General features: G+C 45.1%; 1 protein-coding gene across 5 annotated transcripts in view; it reads left to right on the plus strand.

Moving 5' to 3' along the window:
- Positions 1-366: 366 nt before the first annotated feature.
- Positions 367-19,556, plus strand: part of MYLK (myosin light chain kinase) — a 195,697-nt gene continuing 176,507 nt past the window's right edge. For all 5 annotated transcript variants that reach the window (XM_040250388.1, XM_040250400.1, XM_040250401.1 and 2 more), the window contains exons 1-2: positions 367-505; positions 6,458-6,625. In XM_040250388.1, the coding sequence (XP_040106322.1) occupies positions 6,461-6,625 (165 nt within the window). In that variant the 5' untranslated portion in view covers positions 367-505; positions 6,458-6,460. The remainder of the gene's footprint in view (positions 506-6,457; positions 6,626-19,556) is intronic.

The following is a 19,556-nucleotide window of genomic DNA, read 5'->3' on the forward strand; positions in this document are numbered from 1 at the left end:
GTAGTTATCCTAGACCAGATGTGTCTAGAGCTGGGTTGTGTTCCAGGCCAGATGTGGAGTTGGGGGTGGGCCCAGTCCTGCCAAGGATTCAGCTCTTGGCTTGACAGCATCCTCTGTTTGCTCCACACTCGAATTGGAACGTGCAGCTCTGAACAAGTCAAAATCTGTGAGCTTCCACTCTTGGTTTCCCTGAGACTCCACTCAGAGCCTCTGCAGCTGGCAGCCAGGGGTTTCAAAGGTCACCCCAGCTGGGCGGATTGAAACAACAGATCTCTCTGACCGAGTGAAATTGGCTGCCCGGTGCAAGGCAAGTTGCAACATCTGTGAGCAGTCAGCCAAACGCCCCTTAACTTTTCAGCCTGGCCCTGGGCTCTGCGGCAGCCCTGGCTCTCCCTCACTGTCCTCCTTCTCGGACAGACCTTGGACAGGCATCTCAGCGGTACAGTGGTGCAGTGGCCGCCCACGCGTCCTGACTTGTGAGAGAGCTGCCCAGGGAGAGGCCACGGTAAGGTGCGTCCATTCTCTGGCGTGTGGCCCTGTCCCACTGCCTGCTCCCGTGGGTCATGGCAAGTCTGCGGGCTCAGCCCACAGCCGAGGAGCAGCTCGTTCCAGGATTAAGAGTGATTAGGGCATTTGTTGGGATTTGAGGGCTCTGAAGAGAGAGGATTAAGGTGGAGAGAGGGAGCTGTCATTGCCGGGGGCATTTGCACCTGGGTGGTTTGCTGTGTCTGCTGTGTGCCCGTGGCTCCGTGGCTTCATAGCCGACTGCCAGGCTTCTAGTACAGAGCCCGCTGGGAGCCCTTCCCTGTGGGGAAGGTATGGTATTTCCAGATGCCTTGCTGCCAGATCAGGTGCTTAAGGACAATGATCATTTGAAATGTGTGCACTTTGGGTGGGGAAGGGGCAGCTGGTTTCTCTGAACTTCTGCTGTATAACATGATTCTTGATTGGAAACTTTTCTCTGAGTCTTTTTGCCCTCTTTTGGCCATCGTTTCATAGTTGAAAGTGTTCAGCTTTCTGGGTTCAGGAGAAAATTTGAACTGCTTTTGATCAAATTAAAGTCAAATTAATTTAGTGCTGCTTTGAATGATGAGCAAACTCTGCTACTTAGGAAAACCCTATTTGGAAGTGAGCTTTGGCCCACGCCTTGCGAGTGTGTGGCAGGGTGTGGCTTCCAGCTCTCAGACCACTGCTCTTCTGATCCCCTCTTCTTTTTGTTTTTCCTCTTCTTACTTCTATTCCTTTGATCTGCATTTAACTCATGTTGAATGGAACCCCCTAGCTAGGGGTATTCAATTCTAGCCACTGAGCACTGCTCTGCCAGTAGAGAAATTATTGCAGAAACCACCCAGCCCCACTGGTGCTCTTGATTGGAAAGTGGTCCCTGGGCTGGATGAGGGATTAGAAGGGAACAAGGATGTTTTGTATTATTATTGTTACTATTATTTTTATTCTGATCGAGCATTCCAAATATGTCAGTAATCATTCACTGGCAGTGTGGACAGGATCTGTTTATGTGGCTGATGGCAGTGGGTGGAGCGATAGGCTGAGCAGAGCTGCTTGGTATACCTGACCAGCTTGGGAGTGGGCTCTGGTTAATAACCAGCCTGCTCACCCACCCTCACTCCTCACAGTGCACTTGCTGCACTGACTTGCCTGTTCTAACCTGAAGCCAGACTTTCCCACCTGGCCAGGGATGGATGACTTACTTCTGTCTTCTGTGTTTGAGGCTGAGCATGTTCCTTTTGCTGATAGCATCCAAGACCTTCAAGAGACCTCAGAAGGTCAGAATCAAGAGGATTAATAGAGAGGATTCTGAGCCTGATGTCACTGCTCTTAGTTTCCAGCTCCCTTGAAAGCTGAGAGGAAGTCTTGTGTCTTCCAAAGCCAGAACTGAGAGCAGAAGGGAGTGTTACACTCCCACTCTCCCTTTGTGCAGTTCCCAAGCCTCTGCCTATCACATCTCCCATTAATGGGGAAAGCAGGAAATGCCTCGTCTGAGTCTGGGGCCCTCCAGGAAGCCCACAGGGTATGGCTGCGATCAGAATCCAGTTTGGTTTCCACTTCTTAGCTCTGTGACCTTGGATTACATGGAGTTGACTTTCTGAGCCCTGGTGTCCTCGTTTGTGAAAGGAGAATAATCAGAACAGCCTTGTAGGACCAGGGATTGAGCGAGATTAGGGCCCAGCACGATGTCGGGTGCCGGAACCCTGCCTCTTCACGCTGGGACAGATAGAACAGTGTGTGCAGGCTGCCGGGGCCCCCAGTCCCTCCTGCCCACCTTCTCATGGTCTGCCAGCTGCTTCCCACTGCTGTTATACAATAACCGCATGCAGATACCCTTGCTCTGAGGACAATAAGGCTGACTTGGGCTTGCCGTCCTTGGTGGAAAGGATCTGTCCTACAGGGTGGGGAACTTGCTTTCCCTTTGGGAGCTGGATGATGATGTTGACAGCTAGTATTTACTAAGTGCCTCTTATGCTGCCCTGAGTGTTTCATATACACTCTCATTCAAATCCTCCCCTCAACCTTGTGAAGTTATTATCATTCCCATTTTACAGAAAGGGAAACTGAGGCCAGGAGAGTTGAAGTACCTTGCCCAGGCCACAGCTGAAAGGTATCAGTGCCCTGGATTCGTGGCTGGGTGTGACCCTTGTGACACCCGCCCTTACTCGACCTGATCACCAGTGCTGGCAGCACAGCGTGTCGGCCCCTCACTTCAGAGGCAGTGGAGGAGGGCAGGTGGAGAAGTGGCCCCTCCAGGACATGGTCCTGGCAGGCCCTGCAGGATGTAAGAACCCCATTCCTCCTCTACCCCGTTACCCCACTCATCACACACACATGTAATTGTGCACGGCTGTGTCCCTTGTTACACAGCAGATGTTTAATAAATATGTTTTAAATGAGTGAATGACTATATCCTGATGCTTGCCATTAAAATTATATCATGATTACTTGGAAATGGTTCTGCAAACACATACACAAACACAATGATATAAATATGGCAAAATAGTCATTGTTGAATCCAGCAATAGGTATTCAAGGTACTCACTTTTTACCATTCTTTCTATTTTCCCATTTGAAATTTTCCATTATGAAACTTATTTTTGGCTTAAAATTTCTATGTCAATCAATTCCTATTATTATTTTCTTTGTAAATATATACTCATATAAATGCCTGATATAGTTAACCAGTTCTCACTGTTGGATATTTAACTGTTTCTTTCTTTCTATTTCTGTTTAACTAGATTATTTTTCTATATATTTCCCTATAAATAATGTGGTAAACATTCTTTTATGTAAATTTGGAACTATATCTCTGATTTGTTCTCAAAAAACACATTTCTGAATGTAGGATTATTGGGGAAAGAAATGGACTGTTTTTTTTCAGAATCTTTTTTCCAAATTGCTTTCTAGAAAGATTGCATCCATTTATACTCCTCCAAACGATATGAGTGGTATCCATGGTCCCACTAGTATTTGTTATCTTTCTTTTTAAATGTCAGTTTGGTTATTTTTAAAAACAATGACTCTTCTTAACTTGCACTCTTGGATTCCGATTGAGGCTAGACAGCATCCATTTCTGTTGTCATTTATCTTCTGTGAACTGTCCAAGTGACAGCTTGCTCATTATGTCAGCTGTATTCTTGTATATGAAGTGTCCTAAACCTTCATTCTTTTTGTCTGTTTGTTTGTTTTTAAATCCTGGGGTGCTTTGTCACTTGTTTATCTGTGTTGGGTCTTGGTGGCAGCACATGGGATCTTGGTTGCATCATTCAGGGTCTTTTGTGTGGCGCCACAGACTCTCTAGTTGCGGTGAGCGGGCTCAGTGGTTGCAGCACAGGAACTCCAGAGCACACTGGCTCGGCACCTGTGACACACGGGCTCGGAAGTTGTGCACCGGCTCAGTTGCTCTGCAGTATGTGGGATCTTAGTTCCCCAGTCAGGGAGGGAACCCATCTCCCGTGCATTGCAAGGCAGATTCTTAACCCCTGGACTACCAGGGATGTCCCAGTCCTTTATTCTCCTTGAAAGCATTGTATCCCAGATCATCATTCCCCTTTTAATGCTGTCGATGGTATGCTGTGACACACAGAAAGTCTCGGCTCTATGTGTGTGTGGTGAGAGATTGCTGCTTTCTCCCTTATTACCTCAACCTCAAACACCCTTCCCACCAGCCAACTCTGACTGCTTACAGGAGGCAAGAGGGCCCAGTGGTTAACAATAAGTGCCACACACCTGGGATCAAATGCCAATTCTGCCCCCTGCTAAATGCCATGGGTGCATGCTAAGTTGCTTCTGCTGCTGCTGCTAAGTCGCTTCAGTCTTGTCCGACTCTGTGCGACGCCATAGACGGCAGCCCACCAGGTTCCACCATCCCTGGGATTCTCCAGACGAGAACACTGGAGTGGGTTGCCATTTCCTTCTCCAATACATGAAAGTGAAAAGTGAAAGTGAAGTCGCTCAGTCGTGTCCGACTCCTCGTGACCCCATGGACTGCAGCCTACCAGGCTCCTCCGTCCATGGGATTTTCCAGGTGAGAGTATTGGAGTGGGGTGCCATTAAGTTGCTTCAGTCGTGTCCAACTCTTTGTGACCCCATGGACTATATAGCCCTCTAGGCTTCTCTGTCCACGGGATTCTCCAGGCAAGCATGCTGGAGTGGGGTGCGATTTCCTACTCCAGGGGATCTTCTCAACCCAGAGACTGAGACCACATCCCCTGCGTCTCCTGCACTGACAGGCAGGTTCTTTACCACTAGTGCTGCCTGGCCCCAAGCAAATTTCTTAATCTCACTGAGCCTCCATTTCTAATCTATAAAATGGGGATGATGAGATTATCTGTCTCCTAGTGTTGTAAGGAGAAATGAACTATTGTTTATAAGGTGCTTAGAATAGTTCCTGGTATATACTAAATGCTACATAAATTTGGTTTTTCTTGTTACTTACTCCAGTGAACCTGTGAGTCTTATCATTTTGAAAGGATTTTGTTTGCAAAGCTGATACCTCATCAGTGAAAGAGAAAGCTAGGTTTATCAAGCAGGGGATGTACCCTGTTACAAACAAACCTAGGTCTTTGTTATTTTAACTTGTACTTCAAAATACATCTCTCTTTTATTTTTGTTAGATGTTATTAAATTTAAAACTAATTATATGCCCAGACACTACTGTTCATCTCTGTCAGCTTATCCCATTTGGCATGGGACTTAAGCTTGTGACTAAAGATCCTAAGAAAGTGAACAGAAAAATAAAAACTAGAAATACTCTTTAGTTTAGCAGGTATTTGTTAAATTGCAGTCCTCTAGGTCAGGTACTGTGGATTCCATGCTGAGTAAGAATGGATACACGGTCCTCAGCGTGGGTTCCGAGAGTGGAACCATCCCAGCCCGGTGAGGTGCCCACCTGGTTTAGAATATGGAACAAGGATACTTGAGACACATTCCAGGGGGTGGCACGGGTGTCCAGCAACCTTGGCTGGGCTCTGACGACCTGGTTCCTCTCCACTGCTGCCTGTTTTCCCAGCCTGCTGCTCCAGCCTTTCCTGTGGACTTCAACAGCTTCCCCACTCCCCATCTTTCCAACATATCCCTTCTCCTTTTATGAGAGCCAGAGTCCATTTCTGAAGTTTGCAACCAAAACCTGGTTCACACCTGTTAATGATTCCATTTCTAGAACTAACCCAAAGGAAGTCCCTTTGTTCCAACTGACCTGCCAGCCCCATAGACAGCGAGGCCCTGGGCCAGGTTTCCTTGTCGGTGATGCCATCATTGTGCTTTGACTCTTTGGGCAAGTGACTTACCTCCTCTGGGCTTGGCTTATAAGTGGAGGAGTGAGCCCGATAGCCTTAAAATGCCCCCTTCTCTGATGTCCTGTGGCCTTGAGGCTTTTTTGCAGTCCGCAGAAATGGGATGTCCTCCCCAGCCTTGCTTCCTTCCCTGCTTTCAGCCCCACACTCTCGCCTCACCTCACTCAGATTCCTTGCCATATTAACCTCAAACTCTCTCCTTCCTGGGAGTATGGATCCCATTTTTCTTTAGCCTAAGAGCCCTCACAGTTCAGGCAAAAGAAGCTTTTACTTCCTACCAAGGGTGCCTAACGTGGATGCTGATTCTAAAGGTTGAATACTATTAGGCACTGATTTTAGATACCCACTGTAAGAGCACTGAGAACCATCTGGTTTTTCTGTTCCTGCCCCAGCTGCCCCTCTCCTGAAAGTTCTCCATGGGATTTGGGGGAGCCCAGGACATGGCCCTGGGAGCTGCTGCTGGGGTGGGGTGGGCCTCATTCCTACAGCTTCACGAGTTGAGGATAGAGCCTCTGGTTCCCAGAGAGGAGCTCCAGGTGGACCCTGACCTAGTGAGTCTCCCTGTAAAACCCAACCAGCACCCTGGGTACCCGGCCGCCTATAGGGAGGACGAGCTGTGCTTTGTCTGACTGGATCTTCCTTCCTGTTTGCAGACCATGGGGGATGTGAAGCTGGCTGCCCAGACACACGTTTCCAAAGCCTCCCTCACTGTGGATCACTCAAGAGTCAGCTCCATGCCCCTGACTGAGGCCCCTGCTTTCACTCTGCCCCCTCGGAACCTCTGCATCAAGGAAGGAGCCACCGCCAAGTTTGAAGGGAGGGTAAGCAGTGAGGCTGAGTGGGCGGCTCTGGCGGGGAGTGGGGCGGTGGGGGTGGTTGGGTGGGTAGGGGGGTGGGGAAGTGGGCGTGGGCTGGGCAGTGGCTTCTGTTCCAGCCTTCTCAGCAGGCTGACCTGGCAGAAAGCCTGCTTGCCTTTGGACCCTCATATAAAATGAATACAATCCATTGGCCCTATTACAGTTTACAGTTGACTTTGGATTGTGTTGGAGAATTGGGGGTTGGGGAGGGACACTGAGATGTTTTGCTATTTGTGCAAGTCATGCTCTGGTTCGTGCACCTGATTATAGGAGAAGGGCACGGTGATGGCAGGAAGTGTACAACTTGGGTTTAAATGTGTGTGTTGTTTGCTCAGTTGTGTCCCAATCTTTGCGACTCCATGGACTGTAGCCAGCCAGGCTCCTCTGTCCATGGAATTTTCCAGCCAAGAATACTGGAGTGGGTTTCTATTCCTTTTTCCAGGGGCTCTTCCCCACCCAAGATCGAACCTGGGTCTCCTGCATTGCAGTGAATTCTTTAATATCTGAACCATCAGTTTAAAGATATGCCCTCAAATCTGGACAATGGAGAATGAACTCTCATTTTTCTCTTACTTCCTACCTGGAAGGAGTGTTTGGTTAACAACCTCTTGTGTATCCAGCTGGTACATCCAAAGCAATGGGGTAGGAGACAGTACTCCTCATTTCAGTTCTGTCACCTTTTGCTAATAAGTATGGGTCTCTTGCCCTTACTGGGCATCCATTTCTTCCTCTGCAAGTAGACAATGATATTTCCTTGTCCACCTTGTACTAGAAAGGAGAAGAAGATGGGAAGACTATCAGTAAGAACATTGAGGTTATGCCCAGCTGGACAGACCATTAGTAAGCTGCTGGCTCAAGCCACCAGGAAGTCAGATCATCAGCTTGACTTGGAGATGCACATGAAAGTCAGGAGGTTTGCAAGTAATATTTGTCCTAGATTAAACACAGGCAGTCTTCCCAAGAAATGCTTTAGAAGCTGGAAGGCTTTGATCTGAGCAAAAGACAGGTGAGGTGATGAGCTCACAGGTTGCACTTTAAGACTACAAGTTAAGTCTGTAGATGGAAGGGGTCAACAGCATCGCTCTTCCTGGATGTTGCTGAGCCTTGCCTTTGTTTAAGTGGCAGGTTTGGCTGTGTGGTCATCTGCAGAGTATTCAGAGGCTATGTTATGTTCTCTATAGAGGCCTGTCTAGTTAACTGTTTGCTGGTAGATCTGACATTCCTTGTCATATTGTATCTTTTACTTAAAGAGGGAATGTTGGTGATGCTGCTGAGGGGTCTGCTGTTCTCTCTGGGCTCTATCAGGATGAGTGCTCTTTTCTGTTGCTCTGACTGTGGTCCCCCATTCTCCCATGCCCATAACTGGCAGGAAAGAAGCAACAGGAAGAGTCTTTGGGGATTTAGAAACATGAGTAAAGTTTTAAAATATGATACGACACGATGAACACTGAAAATGAGCATGCTAAATGAAAGAAGCCAGACACAGAAGACCACATATTGAATGATTCCATGTATCTGAAATGTCCAGAACAGACAAATGTATGGCAACAGGAAGTAGCTGAGTGGTTGCTGATGGCCGGGGAGGAGGACTGGGGAGTGACTGCTGAAGGGTGCAGAGTTTCTTTGGGGGATGATGAAAACGTTCTGAAATTAGGTATTGGTGATGGTTGCACATGGTTGCATATGGTGGCACATGTTTGGATGGCATTATCAACTCAATGGACTTGAGTTTGAGCAAACTCTGGGAGACAGTGGGCTTCCCTTGTGGCTCAGCTGGTAAAAAATCCATCTGTAATGAGGGAGACCTGTGTTCAATCCCTGGATTGGGAAGATCCCCTGGAGAAGGGAGAGGCTACACACTCCAGTATTCTGGCCTGGAGAATTCCATGGACTGTATAGTCCATGGGGTCACAAAGAGCTGGACACTGAGCAACTGAACAACAAGGTTGCACGGCTTTTTGAGTATGTTATGGAACACTGGATTTACACTTAAAAAATTAAAGGTGAACTTTTGAAAAAAATGGCTTAGTGAAATTGATCCACACCCACCCTCCTGCCCTATTGCTTGTCAGAGATGGACTCCTCTCTCAAATTAATGCAAACTGCGGAGAGTAAGAGATGACTTAGCGTCTGTAGATGGAGAGGTGTTGTTTCGCTCACTGACTGTGGAGGTCATGAAGGAGCTGAGCCTTTGGGCTGTTTGAGTTGGAACCTTTGTAGAATGAACACTGACCCAGGAGTCCACACACTGGAGTTCTCTGTTGCTCAGTTATCCTCAGGTTGGCAGGTCAGACCTTCTCTGGACCTTGGTTACCTTATCTGAGAAGAAAGATAGAAGAATAGAATAAGAAACAGCTAGTTAGTTGTTTCTGTATTTTCAGGCCTGCAGGGATATGAAAAGAAAACAAATTGAGGAAGAAAATGGTAAGAGCAGTTCATAAAGTCAAAAAGTATAGTAGTAACTGTATTTTTTTTTTAATGAGGTAACATTCAAATATGTAAATTTGACTATCTTAAACAATTCAATGGATTTCATACATTCATGATGCTGATTGCAGTATTCTTGAAGCAGAGCATTCTGTAGGTGAACATTTTATTTTGCTTATATTGAGGAAATAGTTGACTCTGTATGTTACATGTGGGCTATAGGTCAAAGTGAATGTGTTTCTTAGAAGTCAGCCTGGGGAGCTCCATTACCACTCATCAACTCCCTGGAATTAACCCAGAACAACACCACGACAGCATGCTGGTGCATAGTGGACACAGAAGGAAGAAGATTCCAGAGAGATGTTCGGTGGAGTGTCTGGGGTCCATCTGAGAACTTCCAGAGAAAACCACAGAGGGAAGGTCTTTCTTAGAAAGTGCTTTATAAACTAGCATGTTGTGAGTGTGTATTATCACTGTAGCAAAGGACACAAAGGAATGCCTTGCATCAAGGTAGAGCCATGTCAAATGACTCCAGAATGAGGAAGTGGTTGTTTGGATACCAAAATGCAGTTGTGCAGTGGATGCACCTGATCTGGCAGCCTCAGAGAAGGGAAAGGCAGAGTCTGAGTGACACGAGTGGGAATTTTCTGTTTTAAAAGACCGAGCGCCAAATGGGGTCACCTCCTCATATCCTTTAGGCTTTTCCCACTTTATGGATGCTTCGGGCCAGCGTGCAGCCCACAGCCAGCCCCCTTTGCCCTTTCCTTTTCTGTTCTAGAAGCCATTGCACCGTTTGCCTTTGCAGCTAAGAGTGGCTCAGTGACACATTTGGCTGAAGTCTGCTCGCATATTTATGGGAAAACTCTCGCTTTTCTGATTAAAACAAATCACTGGTTCTCTCATATTCCACCTCGCCCTTGCTTCCTATCTTAACTGCTGATTTGATGCCTGGAGCTCAGGCAGTCATATCGAAACTATGAGGGAACAAACCAGAATACAAAGGGTTGGTCAGTGTGGGCATGGGCAATGTGCATGGGTGTGGAGGGCACAGCAGTGGAGGGAGCATGAAGACCAGCAGCTAAGACTCAAAAGTCCGAAGGCTTAGAGAGTTTCCCAGATAGGATCTTTGACTGCGGTCATTCACACAGGAAATTTTACAGAAAGTGTTCCTAACTGATAAACACCTAATGAGATGCATGTGGAGATACTGTCTCTTTAAATAATGGGAATAAATAGGGGAGAAGACACAGCACAGAAAAGAACTAAAAAACCCTTTCAGACCCTTACCAAATCTACCAACAGTGAGGGGAGTACTTGAGTTGAATGTGCCCTGCAGATAAAGCATCCCAGAGGGATTTGTTCTTCCCTGGCTGTGGCCATCTGGCTTGAACCAACAGGGTCTAAGGCCTCTTAAGAGGAAATCAACCATATGGTGTTAAGTGATGATTTAATGTCATTATAGAAAACTATTTAATCAGGATCTACTGCTTAGGCCAAAGCTACCTACCCCTTCCTCTTTCTTTTTTGGCTCTGCCAGCTTAAAAAGATTGTATTTTCCCAGAATTCATTCAGCTTTGGATCCATAGCTCATCAGTACCACATTTAGACAACCTGAACCCACATTGTAGAAACCTGTTTCGTCATCTGAACACACCATCACATAAGAGCAGGGCATCTTGTCTGCCCAAGTGATGTACCCAGTGGAACCACGCCAACACTCAGGTTCTGAGCACCCAGAACTCTGAAATTCTCTACTGAAGGGCCCTGAGCCCACTTCTAATGTCATCATGGGCCTCTTCCCGTGAGAAGACTTGGCTGGGACTGAGTGGGATGATGGTCAAGGAGAGCAGTTTGCTTAGGGGACGAAAAAGGTAGATGAAACTCAGATACGGGGATCTGTTGTCCACCCATGGGCATCGGAGGGCCCGACAGTGCAGATGCAAGTAGGGTGTGGTGTGCCGCTGCCTGCGGAGTGTTACCGGGCCCAGGGTCCGGGGGGCCTCCATGGACAGGTAGCCAGGCACCCACACATGCCAGCGGCTCACTGAAATGCCTCCTCCTGTTCTGCTGCCCGTGAGGGCAGCCCAAGTGCCAGCAGGCTGCCTCTCCCACACAGAGCCAAGTACGAAAGGACTGAGATGGTAGGAGAAAATGCTGGAATTACTGGAGATTTCTCCCCTTTCACCCTGGAATTCATTCTTATCAGACAAAGCAAACATGTTGATAGGCCCTGGCTGTGCTGTGAATCAAATGAGCTGATATTTGAGTGCCTCTTGAAGTACAGCCCAAATGAGGTTTCAGGCCAGACTGAGGGGCTCAGTGTTCACTGAAGGGGCTTCACAATAAAGGGCTGGCCTGGCCTCATCATGGAGGGTGGAGGCAGGGACCAGAGCAGACTTGATCCATGACAACGTGAATAACTCCTCAGTTTCCACTTTAACCAACAGTGGTATCCTTCCCCCGTTAACTTCTTCCCAGTTCACTTCTAACTCAGAAGCGCTCAACCACTTAGAGAAATTTGAAGGAAGCATCTAGTGTGCTTTCTGTCCTCAAAAATCTTTTTTGGGGGAAGGGGGGCTGGGGCTCAGCTTGCAGAATTTTAGTTCCCCAACCAGTGATTAAACCCAGGCCAAGGCAGTAAAAGCGCCCAGTCCCAACCACTGGACTGTCAGGGAATTCCCTGTGCTCAGAAGTATTAGTAAGTTTTAACCACAGGTTCTTAAGAAAAACATGTGTGTATAAAACAGTAGGATATGACAGTATAATTAAATGTGTGAAATAGTACAATTAAATAGTTTGTACTATAGGAATTTAGAGGCGATTAAGATGAGATTTGCAGTGGTTTGGAAACTGATTTCTTGCTTCCTGACTTCGGTCCTCCCACTTCGTCCTTACAGCCTTACAGGTCTGACTGTCACCTCCCTGCTTAACATCCTCAAGCCTGCGATGAGGTTCCTCAGCTCTATTGGCCCTTCTGGTTAACTCCTGGCTCTCCAGCCCTGAGCCCTTTCCTCCTTCCTCCCTCTAGCATCGCTTGCCCAGCCCTGCTCACCCACACAGATGCAACATGCACCTTTGTTCTGCTGTCACCTTTGTGAGAAAGGGTGAACAAGGAAGGCCTTTTATCTTCCCTATGATTAGGAATGGGGGCAGAGTGCACCGGGAGGGAGCCGGCATTTCTCATTGCCTTATTGGTGTCAGGCATGTGATCTTAGTCCTTTTGTCCTCATGGCAAAGTAGCTTTGTCCCCATTTAAATTTTTTTTTTAAATTTATACAATTTTTAAATGTTATATTATGCCCTCTCCAGTACTCTTGCCTGGAGAATCCCTTGGACAGAGGAGCCTGGTGGTCTATAGTCCATGGGGTCGCAAGAGTCGGATACGACTGAACGACTGACACATACTATGCTTATAGTTATTTCAAGATATTGGCTATTTTCGCTGTGTTGTATAGTACATCCTGGTAGCCTATCTTACACCCAATAGTTGTACCACTTACTCTCCACCCCTAGAGTGCCCTTCCCCACCCTCCCAGTTGGTAACCACTACCAATTTGTTCTCTTATATCTGTGAGTCTGTCTGTTTTTTTGTATCCACTAATTTGTTGTATTTTTTTTAGACTCTACATATAACTGATATCATGCAGCATTTGTCTTTATCTGACTTATTTCACTTAGCATAATGCTCTCATATCCCCATTTTTATAGAAGAAGAACCCTGGGGCTCAGAGTAATTACAGACGTTGCCAAGGTTATGTCCGTAAGTGAAGGAGGCAGTACTTTTGGGTCCAAATCTTGTATTCTTCTCACTGTATGAAGTCATCCCTTTCACATGTGGCATCTGGTTCCTTGAACTCAGTGGTTGTTTCTCATTCATCTTTGTGCCTCGGGAGTAGCGCAGTGGCTGCCACATGGCGGGTGCTCAATAAATGTTTGGCTTCCTTGAGAAGGTGACAGGGTCTGACTCCAGGCCTCTTGCCAGTCAAGTTCATAGGCGTTTGGTCCCCTGTTTCTTAGCGGCTGTTGGCCCCACCCTCACCCCCATCCTGTTCCCTGCAGTGTTCCTGTCCATATCCGTGCATCCCTGCTCCCTTCTTTACCTCAGGTGGTGCCTGTATCAAGAATACCCTTCCTTCTCCCACACCATCTTATCCAGCATCAAGGTCCATTTAAACCCTACCCCCTTCAGGCTACTTTCCTTAAGTATATTTTCTCTTTAAACCATTTTATTAGAGGACAGAAGAACCATGGTAATAGGATGTAGAAAATTCCCAATAATCACATAAAATCGTTCGTGAGTAATAACCACAGGAAAGAGTTGACTACCTTGGCCTTTTTAAAATGTATTCTTCATTAATCATCTCTGTGCTTATAATTTTATTATAAAGAAAATAATTATTTAAATGTTAAACTATTTTTAAAACAAGCATTCCAGCAAAAGTAAAAATGTTCTGTGCCTTGACCTTTACTTCCAGAGGTACACACTATTAACAATTTGGGTATGCTTCCAGAAATATTCCATGTAAATATAAGCATAAATCTGCATATGATTTTTCATATACAAATGGACCCATGTACATGCACTGATCTGCAACTTGCTCTTTTTGCTTAACATCTCTTGGCATTTCTTTTTAGACGTTAGCACATAGATCTACCCCATAGGTAAATCTGAGCTAAATCTTAGCTTTCTAGCCCTCAATTGCTTCCCCCTCTGAATTCCTATAATACTTCTGTGACTCATTTTTTTAAATTAATGTGCAGCTTTATCAGTTATTGTTTATTGTCTTTTGCTTCCTCATTGTGAATGAGTTGTTTGAGGTCTAGAACTGCATTGTCCAGTAGGATAGCCACATGTGACTACTTAAATTTAGGTTCAGTTCAGTTCAGTCGCTCAGTCATGTCTGACTCTTTGCAACCCCATGAATCGCAGCACGCCAGGCCTCCCTGTCCATCACCAACTCCCGGGGTTCACTCAGACTCACGTCCATCGAGTCAGTGATGCCATCCAGCCATCTCATCCTCTGTCGTCCCCTTCTCCTCCTGTCCCCAATCCCTCCCAGCATCAGAGTCTTTTCCAATGAGTCAACTCTTCACATGAGGTGGCTAAAGTACTGGAGTTTCAGCTTTAGCATCATTCCCTCCAAAGAAATCCCAGGGCTGATCTCCTTCAGAATGGACTGGTTGCATCTCCTTGCAGTCCAAGGGACTCTCAAGAGACTTCTCCAACACCACAGTTCAAAAGCATCAATTCTTCAGTGCTCAGCCTTCTTCACAGTCCAACTCTCACATCCATACATGACCACTGGATAAACCATAGCCTTGACTGGATGGACCTTAGTCGGCAAAGTAATGTCTCTGCTTTTGAATATGCTATCTAAGTTGGTCATAACTTTTCTTCCAAGAAGTACGCATCTTTTAATTTCATGGCTGCAATCACCACCTGCAGTGATTTTGGAGCCCCAAAATCAGTTTTCATTCCAATCCCAAAGAAAGGCAATGCCAAAGAATGCTCAAACTACTGCACAATTGGACTCATCTCACATGCTAGTAAAGTAATGCTCAAAATTCTCCAAGCCAGGCTTCAGCAATTCATGAACCATAAACTTCCTGATGTTTAAGCTGGTTTTAGAAGAGGCAGAGGAACCAGAGATCAAATTGCCAACATCCGCTGGATCATCAAAAAAGCAAGAGAGTTCCAGAAAAACATCTATTTCTGCTTTATTGACTATGCCAAAGCCTTTGTGTGGATCACAATAAACTGTGGAAAATTCTGAAAGAGATGGGAATACCAGACCACCTGACCTGCCTCTTGAGAAATCTGTGTGCAGGTCAGGAAGCAACAGTTAGAACTGGACATGGAACAACAGACTGGTTCCAAATAGGAAAAGAAGTACGTCAAGGCTGTATATTGTCACCCTGCTTATTTAACTTCTCTGCAGAGTACATCATGAGAAACACTGGACTGGAAGAAGCACAAGCTAGAATCAAGATTGCCGGGAGAAATCTCAATCACCTCAGATATGCAGATGACACCACCCTTATGACAGAAAGTGAAGAGGAACTAAAAAGCCTCTTGATGAAAGTGAAAGAGGAGAGTGAAAAAGTTGGCTTAAAGCTCAACATTCAGAAAATGAAGATCATGGCATCTGGTTCCATCACTTCATGGGAAATAGATGAGGAAACAGTGGAAATTTAGGTTAAGATTAATTAAAATAAAATAAAAAATTCAGATCCTCAGCCTTGCTAGCCACATTTTCAGTGCTCAATATCCACATGTGGATAATAGCTACCATGTTGGGCAGCACAGATTATTGAACATTTCTATCATCACAGAAAGCTCTATCAGGGAGGGCTGATCACGGCCTCTCTTGCATTTAATTCAGTCCCCATGTAAGCAGAGATCCACAACTAAAAGATGTATTGACAATAGCTGTTCCATTTATAGTAGAAAGTAGACATTAAATTCTTGAGAATTTTCTTAGGGCATAAAATTCATTCAAAGAAAAACATAATCCCTTGATGAATGAATCTTTGTCTTCCACTTTCATAGAAGAATGGTAATCTTGGTGTTCCAACAAGCTGAACATGTTCCCAAAATTTCTGTGGCCATCTGTTCCAAGTGATTCAGGAATTTTCATGAGAAGGAGGCTGGATGTGGGTTGCCTGGTGTCACAGAGTTCCTGAAGTATTCAGAGAAAAAGCAGCAGAATGGAAATGGCAGGGCAGGTCATGCTGAAACTACAATTGTCAGCAGTTGGTGGCTGCTCTGATTGAAAATGTCAGACTGAACAGATTTATTAACTTCTCCTTCCTGCAAATATGCCATTGAAATGAGCAGAAAGGGTTAAAAACAGTTAATTGAGAGTTGCACAGAGAACAGGAGAGGGGAATTAGTGGGTGAGGGGTGTCCATGCTGTAACGTATGAGAGCCACATATTTGAAATGAAAGGATTTGGAAACTACAAGTGAACTGTAGGGCAGATGTCAGGGTGACTAAGGGATGTTTGTTTCATGTCTCTATGGAGAAAACCAAAGCTCGTGGTATGGATATTAATCAGCATCAGAAAGTCTCTGTGCTTTGCCACCAGGTAAAATGTGTTGGACGTCCAGTTGCTGTCCAGTTACTCCATGCCCAGACACTCCAAGTGAAGCCCACCAGTAGACATGCCCCACTCAGGGACATGGAGCTTGCAGTCAAGCCCCTCACTGAGGGAGATAAGACTACACCCAGGGGATGGAAAGCCTACATTTGGAAACTAGTTCATCAGTCATAGATTGTGAAGAGTTAATTCATGGCCACCAGATGTTTGAAAAAAATATTTGTACAATGTAATATTGCCATCAAGAAATTGTTCTTTTTGAAAAGTCAACCTGTGGACAAAATTTGAAAGTGTTAGTTATAGTACAGAACAGAAAGTAAACTCTGTAAGCTTTGGCAAGCCATAAGTAAAGGAATGGTGAATGGTAAGGTTGAGGAGAGAAGGGGAGGGAGAGAAGACTACAAGGGCACTACAGTCCTCATCTTACATGGTGGAAAGTGAGATGCCATCTAAAACATATGGATCAAATAACAGAGACCTGGGCGTATGACTTAAAACCATAATGATGGAGGTAAAAAATGGTCAGCCCATCGGCCATACTTGGCACACAGACCTTTTACATTTGGTCAGCAGTATTCTCAAAAAAATTTGAGCTAAGATTTACAAATGGAAAACTTACACACACAATTCATTTCTGAATGGCTTTTCTCAAAAAATATCAGGCAGCACTTCCACGTGGCAACACTTGGTCAGTGGACACTATCCCTACATCTAAGCTCACCTTTGCCAGGTTTTTATACTCTCCCCCCACCACCCACTCCCCGTCATCTCCCAACATGGGCAAGAATCTGTTGCCAGTTATGACTTTGCTGTTTCCCTAACCACGTTCATGTTAATGGTGGAAAAGCTACAGATGGGTAGGAAGAGCCTTGTGACATTTCTTGTCCCCATCCACTTTCTGTACATGGGTATCCTGCCCAGACTCTCTAGGCATTTGAATTTGTGCTTTTGCCATAAATGTACAATAGAAGACCTAAAAATCAAAAAATGATTGGTGAGAGGGAGGCAGTACAAGTCAGTGAAATTTCTAATCATTTATTGTAGGCATCCACTAAGTGCTTTCTAAATTCTTAGATCAAGACATAGACCCAGAGTAGATTATCTAGCATTACAGAGTTTAATGATAAGAAGACTAGAAAGATTATTTCAATGGTTATATTTGGTAAGTGATACCATTGCAGGGAGGGCAAAGAGTGAGAGGGAAAGAAACCTTTCATCATTTTGTACCTTCAACTTTTACCTGTTAGTTTATGCAAATTTTTATAGCTTGAATTTTTTAAATAGTAGGCAGGAATTACTTCTGTGATTTCTAAAAGGCACAATAAAATTGCCTGTAAAAAGATGTGGTACCTGAGTTCAATGTCCAGATTCTAACTGATAAATGGTCAAAGATGAATACACAGTTTGCACTGAAAGAAACAAAAATATATGTGGAAAAATATATGTGACTTCCCTGGTGGCTCAGATGGTAAAGCGTCTGTCTACAGTGTGGGTGACCCGGGTTCGATCCCTGGATCGGGAAGATCCGCTGGAGAAGGAAATGGCAACCCACTCCAGTACTATTGCCTGGAAAATCCCATGGACAGAGGAGCCTGGTGGGCTACAGCACTGCATCAAAATACCCGACACTGCCTGCAACTAGAGCACTGGAAATTAAAATAACTTGGAAAATATTTATGTACCTGAAAAACTGTTTAATAGCAACATCTTAATGCCGAGAGCCCAGGGCTGGGAACTGAGGAGACAGGAAGGCATGCTGGGAGAACCCATTGCTGGTTTGGCTTTTCTGGGGCCCAGACTGACAGAATGTTACAGGTGCAATAAAACATTGATGTGCTTTGTCAAGAGTTGTGCTTTGGACACTGTAAGTTAACTCTTGAAGAAGGAAAGAAGTAGTTTGTACAAAGATGTCTGAAGCAAATATGATAAAACAGGAAGCAGTTTGTGCTCAAAAGGAGGTGCTTAAACAAACACATCATTTGGAGAGCTATGCCCATAAAGGGAAATGTGTGTGAATAGCACAAAGTGGAAAGAGAAGTAGAGCGAGCACTCTGAGCAGTCCGATCACTGCCGCATAAAAGCATATATGTGTTCACTACCTAAAATTAGAAGAGGATTTGGAACCTCGGAAATAGAATTTTTTGTTGTTGTATGTTCTCTAAGTGTCTTGTGTTTTTTAATTTTGTGATGACAGTTTACCTCTCAAGGAAGAGAATCTGAGTGCTATCTAGATACATCTGTCTCTACTAATAAGGCCTTTGGGTTTCTGTTATTTTAACATGTTTCCAATTAGTTGACTGTTTGCCTTGAAATGGAAATAAAATTGCGGGGCAAAATGAGCACTGGGGAATGGAGGTGCCAGGTTAGGCTTTTCTTACTCTCTGTTTGCTCACGGTGGCTGGAGGGACAGGTGTGCAGTGCCAGTTTGGCGTTCATCAGTAGGGATCTATGTGGGAAGGCCTGGTTTATTTTTTCACATAGACACAGTTTCTGTAGAACCCCAAGGTATTCACATTTCTTATAATACAAAACTTTCTTCCAACTTTAAATGAAGTTAACAATTAAGTTGGAACTTTCTTAAAAGTTGGCCAACCTGAGTCAAGTTTCCTCTGTACTCTGGATCTTGAGACTGCACAGAAAAAAAAATGTAATCAACATTATCAGTAATCTTGCACCTAATGGATTATCAATTTTGGTAATGGAAAATTAAACTTTTCTCTGAAGCCTTTTCTAGCCCCTACAGTCCATTGTATTCTTGTCTATTGCCATATTTTAGAAGGGTTTTATTCTGCACTCTACAGTTTAGAATTCGATGGGATGAAAATATAGTATGTGGTAGAAAGAACTCTGGACTAGGGTTCTGGTTCCAACGCTGCTGCTAAGTCACTTCAGTCATGTCCGACTCTGTGCGACGCCATAGATGGCAGCCCACCAAGCTCCCCCGTCCCTGGGATTCTCCAGGCAAGAACGCTGGAGTGGGTTGCCATTTCCTTCTCCAATGCATGAAAGTGAAAAGTGAAAGTGAAGTCACTCAGTCGTGTCCGACCCTCAGCGGCCCCATGGACTGCAGCCTTCCAGGCTCCTCCGTCCATGGGATTTTCCAGGCAAGAGTACTGGAGTAGGGTACCATTGCCTTCTCCATCTGGTTCCTATGAAGCTGCCTTAAAACTTTTAACAAACCACCAAACCTCCCTGACTCTCAGATTTCTTATAAAAAAATAATTTAGATGCCCCTTAAGGCCCTTTGTGGTCTGAAATTCTATGATTTATATATTGTTCCACGTGTTCCCTATTTCCCATATCTAATTCATGAAAAACACACCTCAGTCCCAGCTCCTGGTAAGTGCCCAATAAGGAGGGATTATTTG

The sequence above is a fragment of the Oryx dammah genome, unplaced genomic scaffold, assembly GCF_014754425.2.
Source record: "Oryx dammah isolate SB20612 unplaced genomic scaffold, SCBI_Odam_1.1 HiC_scaffold_2, whole genome shotgun sequence".
Lineage (NCBI taxonomy): Eukaryota > Metazoa > Chordata > Mammalia > Artiodactyla > Bovidae > Oryx > Oryx dammah.